The 5657-nt window shown below is 62.3% G+C and overlaps 1 protein-coding gene across 1 annotated transcript; it reads right to left on the reverse strand.

Moving 5' to 3' along the window:
- Nucleotides 1–263: 263 nt before the first annotated feature.
- Nucleotides 264–4597, reverse strand: MSRB1 (methionine sulfoxide reductase B1). The gene is made up of 4 exons (XM_090024431.1): nucleotides 4031–4597; nucleotides 2825–2967; nucleotides 2605–2719; nucleotides 264–1779 (listed from the first exon to the last, which is right to left on the reverse strand). The coding sequence occupies exons 1-4, from the start codon at nucleotides 4083–4085 to the stop codon at nucleotides 1748–1750; spliced, it is 345 nt and encodes a 114-aa protein (XP_089880557.1). The 5' UTR covers nucleotides 4086–4597; the 3' UTR covers nucleotides 264–1747.
- Nucleotides 4598–5657: the final 1060 nt, after the last annotated feature.

Genomic DNA, 5657 nt, shown 5'->3' on the forward strand with positions numbered 1-5657 from the left:
TGTGCTAGGCGCTGCACAAAGTCAGAGGAAAACGGGGCCCAGCAAGCTCACAACACGTCAGGATTCAGACACGTGGCTCTGAAGTGTCCGGTGCATTTTTGGGGCCAGCTAAGAAATATGTTTTTTCCCTCCTGATTTATAAAGTTAGTATGCCAGGACCACAAAAACTGCTGCCAGGACAATAAAACTGGAGCTCACAACACGCGCCCTGCACCCTGTGGGCTCCCGGCAGAACGGTTCTGAAAAACAAGCTGCTTCTCCACCAGAGGAAATCAACAGTTTATTATCAGGTCAACATGAGGAAATCAACAGTTTATTATCAGGTCAACATGTACAGAGGCAAGTGCAAAAGCAGCAGCAAACACCAGGTGCCTGAAGGGACAGAGCCCCCCGCCAGTGCCACGGTGTGAAGAGCTGGTCAAGTGCCCCGAGTACAGACGAACCGCAACACCGCTGGCCCTGTGGCAGGTTCCTTCCTTGCACCGCTCTCGCAGGGCCTCGTGGCCGCGTCCCCAGATAGAAAGGGCACAGGTGGCTAAAGGCAGGGCTCCCATCAGGCCTGTCTGCTGGAGCCTGAACTCATATACCAGCCTGAACCTGCACACCTGAAGCCACGGGGGGTTTTGCCTGCAGGACTGGGGCGTACATCTGCTGGACTCTGGACTCACAGAGAACAGAGCAGCTGCAGCCTCTCCAAGGAGGCAATGCAGGAGACTTGGACAAGAGAGCTGGACCCCCTTGTGCGTTTAAAGTAGCCGTGTTGCAGAGAGACCAAGAACGCCTGATGTGAGACCCTGGCCCGGGGGAAAGGCAGCAGGACCCAGGCACTGCACTCTGGGGAATCAGTGTTGTAGCCCTTTGGTATCAAGAGGTAATGTGAACACGGGGTTCAAAGCCTGGGTGATGCGTGCTGTAGCCAAGCCGGCTGATGCCACAGCAGGAATCAGCTGTCATGCTCGCTAATGCTGACAGGCTGAGGTGAGAATAAACCCAGTGCAAGACAGGCCCCAGTCAGACCAAGAACCCCAATCAGGCTGTGAAATCACTTCTGTTCTGTGCAAATCCGAGGACAAGCCTGGGCCATTGTCTGGCCGGATCATACAACCATCCTCGCCCCAGCCCTCCCAGGGGAGTTTACGTGGGACGATTCATACCATGATCCCAGGCCAGAAAACAGCACAGGTGAGCAGGGCCAGGCTCTCCCCACAGGGAAACCCAGCGTGGCCCTTGCCTGCCCTAGGGCACTGGCTGGATTTCCCAAGGGGGGAACCATTCGGAGCCTGGCGCCTGCTTCCGCCCCACTGCGGAGGTAAGGGTGAAACCCTGGCTCCAGGGAAGCCAACAGCAAAACTCCCGCTGAGGTCAGCAGGGCCAGAGTTTCAGCCACACTTCCTACTTACAGCGGAGAGGCCAAGGCATTCAGCAGTGGGCACCTGGCCCTGGCTAGGGCTGGGGAGCTGACAGCACTGAAAGCAGGACCAGACTGATAACAGTGCCAGCGGCGGCTCCCCCGTGTCCAGCCTGGGTCGTGGCTTCGGTGCTCTCCCAGCCCATGAGCCAGTGCCCAGCCTCCAGAGACTGGTATGGGTCTGCGCTGGGAAGCACGGCACCGGAGAAGCCTGCAGGTCTTCCCTCCAGCAGATCCTCACCTGCTCCAGAAACACCATCACGACCACCCATCCTGCGCTGCCAGCACAGGAAGAGACTCACCGCAGGGAGGAGCAGCGTGTGAAGTGCGCCAGCTCGCTTACTTCCCCGTCAGCCCCTGGTCTGCTTTGGCTGCAAAACGGAGAGAAACTCAGTGTCAGAGCTGCTCTCACTAGCCTCGTGCACCCACAGCTCCTATTTCCCAAGCACCATGGGGCTGGGGCCAGAAGCTGGACTGGGATCACATGCTCTGGGCTTGTCCCCGGAGCCGTCGACCGAGGAAAACCCCACGGTGCGAGGAAGCCGTCAGCTTCTCAGCTTCCTCATCTGCAAGGCAGAGCGGGAGGGGAGGCAGTATTCATGTCTCTCCTACAGCTGCTGCGACACTTAAATATCACAGGCGGCGACCCGTTAGAAGGCAGCAGGGAGCTAAAATGAATGAGCAAGTTCACGGCCCCCCTCTTTACACAAACACCCAGCCATTCACCTCCTCCATCGCAAAGCCTCTGAGGCAGCTCCCTCCCTTCCCAGGAGCCCTGCCTCTGCTCCTTGGAAACTCAAAGGGGCTTTGCTCATAAACCTGCGAGCCTGGAAGGCAGGTCTGGGATCCCCAAAGCCAGTTGGGGTCCTTGTCAGGTGAGCTGAATGGGTCAAAATGAAACCCACTCTCTGCACCCCACTCCGGGATCCTTTATGGCCACCGTGGTTGTTTCTGGTGTGGGACTCAGAGCAGCTACAATCCTGGGCTGTGGCTGACCCTCTCTGAGAGGGAAGTTCAGAAAAAGAGCACCCCAGCCAAGGCAGGACTGGATGAAGCACTGCTCGCAGGGGTCTGGGCTGGGATTGTGCACCCCAAAACCAGAAGATGGACCAGTCCCTTGCTCACCCCACAACAGCCCCTGGAGCCACGAGCTGAACCAGGCAGCCAGGGAGCCGGGCACAGGGGGAAGCCCTCACCTTTGGGAACGAACTTCAGCGAGCTGCTGAATATTCAGAAGCGGGATTGCCCCTTCTTCGGCCCGTCGTTGAGGAACTCATGGCCCAGGCCATTGCCGCACTTGCCGCATGACACCTGGAAGAGAGGACAGCGGTGAGCGCAGGGACGTGCCTGTCCGGCCACCCTTCCCAGCCAGGGTCTGGGCCACAGAGGGAACACCCGGCGAGGCTTCGTGCCCACCTTCAGGGCTCCCGGGCGCTCCTCATACTTGGACACGCTGTCGGTGTGGACTGTCTGAGTGAACGCCGGCCACGGCGACGAGTGCTCGTACTTGGCCTGGCTGGAGAAGAGCTCGTAGCCGCACTTGGAGCACACGTAGACGCCTGGGAAGGGGGGAGCAGGCAGGTTAGCTGGGCTTCCATGGCGCCTCCGCCCCAGCCTGGATCTGGGGCAGTCACATGAACATGTGCTGGATGTTGTCAGGGGAGCGCACAGAGCTCACAGGCCCCCACTGAAGGGGCTGGGGGAGATCCCACTTTGCCCCATCACAGCACAGGTCCTCTGACATGTGGTTGTTAGTCCTCTTGCATACACATACGTGCACAATCCCACTGTCCTGGTAGGCACCACATCCCAGCCCCACCACGGGACCCCTTCCCAGCTGGGCTCTTGCAGCTGACTGACTCCCCCATATTACCAGGCTCCCCTATGGACAGCCCAGTCCAACCCTGACTGCATGGGGAGGCAGGGGCAACCACAGGCAGCGGGGTCCTATGGGGGGGCAGGAGCACCCTATAGACAGCAAGGCCCCTCCAGGAGAAGTGGGAGCACCCTATAAGCAGAAAGGTCCTTATAGAAGAAGGGGCACATTTTAAGCAGTGAGGCCCCTATGGGGGAGCAGCTGGCACCCTGCAGACAGGGGATGTTGTCTTTAGGGTTAGGGTCCCCATGGGGGCACCCTATAAGGGAGCATGGACACCCCATAAGCAATAAGGTCCCTACAGGGGAAGCTGGGGCACTGTATAGGCAGCAGGGTCCCTATGGGGGCACGGGCACCCTACAGACAGTGGATGTTGTCTATAGGGTTCATAGATTGTAAGGGGCTGGAAGGGACCTCGCAAGATCATGGGGTCCAGCCCGCCTTGCGCTAAGCAGGAAAGACAACCGGGGGTTGGGGACCCCAAGTTAGGCTTGGTTGGTTAGGGGTAGGGGCAGGGGCAGGATTAGGGCCGGGGTTAGGGATGGGGTAGGGCCAGGGGTAGGGGCGGGGTTAGGGCCGGGGTTAGGCATGAGGTAGGGGCAGGGGTAGGGATGGGGTAGGGGCAGGGGTAGGATTAGGGGCAGGGGCAGGGTCAAAGTTAAGTATGGGGCAGGGGCAGGGGCAGGGGCAGGGATGGGGTGGGGGCAGCGCGGCCCCTCCCACGGGGCGCGGGGGCGGCCCCTCACCCGGCTCGAAGTGGGCCGCGTAGCGCTCGCCGCCGAGGAAGGCGCAGAAGGACATGGCGGCTCCCGCCCGGCGCGGCCGCCAGGGGGCGCTGCCGGAGGAGGCGGCGCACGCGCAGTGCTGCCCCCGCCGCGCGGCGGCCGGAGCCCGTCGCCCGGTGCTGCCCCGCCCCCCCTGGGCCGCGCTGCGCTCCCGGCTCCGCCGCCGCCGCCGCCGCGTCGCGCTCGTGTCCGCAGCGCCAGTGCCGAGCCGTTTCCTTGCCAGGGCGTCCCCGTCTGTCTGTAGTGGCGCCCGGCTCCCGCCCCTCCCAGCCCGCACGACTGCGGGGCAAAGGCCGGCCTCGTCCCCGGGCCCGGCCGGAGCCGCCCCGGGGCTTCGTCTCCTGCGCAGCGGGCCCGCGTCTCGCCCCTCAGACGCGCTGCCCGGGTCCCGGGCCTCCCCCTCCCCCACCCCCACCAGTGTGACTCCTTGCCGGGCCTCGGGGCGCTGCGAGGCGGTGGAGCCGCAGTCGCGTGGCTGCAAGGCGCTGTTTTGGAGCTGTTGGTCCGCCTCCTCTTCAGCAAAGCAAGCACAGCCTGCTCCATTTCTGGAGGTAGCGGGGCAGGCCCCTGCCCCTCTGACTTGTGCGGCTTGGTGCCACCCGCCGTGGAGGAGCGGTGCAAGGACTCCGGGAGAAGCGGCAAGGAGGCAGCTCCCCCTTCACAACCCCATGCTGTTTCATGCTGGGCCCTGCGCCCGTGGGAGGGTAGCTGCCCATGCAGGGCAGTAGCGTTTCCAGGGGTGTTCCTGGGTGCTGAGTCCCAGGGGGTTGCTTTGGGAGCTCCTAGTACAGGGGATATTGAGAAGTGGGGCTGCAAGGCACCTCCAGAGGTCACATCTAGTCCAGCCCCCCGCCTGAGGCAGGACTGGGATTTCACCCCAGACCAATCCCTTGTCTCACCTCCATCTCCTCTTTCACAGGGGCAGGGGAATTTCTCTGAGAGACCCCGAAAGAAAAAGGCGCCCCAGGAAGCCCAAGACGCACGCCGACTTGCATGCAGGCTTAAACCAGACCCGGGTGACTGCGCTCCCTCTGGGACACGCCCGGGTGCTCTGCACGTGTTCCCCGCCCGGCAGTGCTCAGGCTTTGGCCCTGGGGGTCGCAGGAGACGATGCACAATGCAAACACGGTGGGGTGTGCATCAGGGACCGTGCCTGCTGGGTTTGGCTTGCTGCTGCAGAGAACCTGCCTGTGCCTTGCCTGAGGTTATCGTCAGAGCAGGAGAAGGAGGGACCCGCGTGGAGCCTTGCCAGCCTTCTGCAGCAGAGCGCTCCCCTGTGCTGCATTTGTCTCTTGGCCCGTGGGGCTGCTCCCCTCCTCCATCCGGAGAGCATGCCATGCGCCCTGCCCTGCCCCGATCCTGCCTGGAGCAGCCACCCCGCTGCATGAGAATGCGTTGTGACACATGAGCTACCGCTTCTGCCTCGAGTCTGCACAGCAAAGCCAGAGCGCCTGGTCCCAAGGCATCTGCATGCACTGTGACGAAGCCATGGCCGTGAGCGCCCAGGGGCCCGCAGCCTGTGTTGTGGAGACTCCCATCCCAGGAGGGGAGGATAAAGCCTGGCAATCCTTCTCGAGTCCCCGGACCT

This window comes from Crocodylus siamensis, chromosome 12 (assembly GCF_052110815.1).
Source record: "Crocodylus siamensis isolate JL-2025a chromosome 12, ASM5211081v1, whole genome shotgun sequence".
Taxonomy (NCBI): Eukaryota; Metazoa; Chordata; order Crocodylia; family Crocodylidae; genus Crocodylus; species Crocodylus siamensis.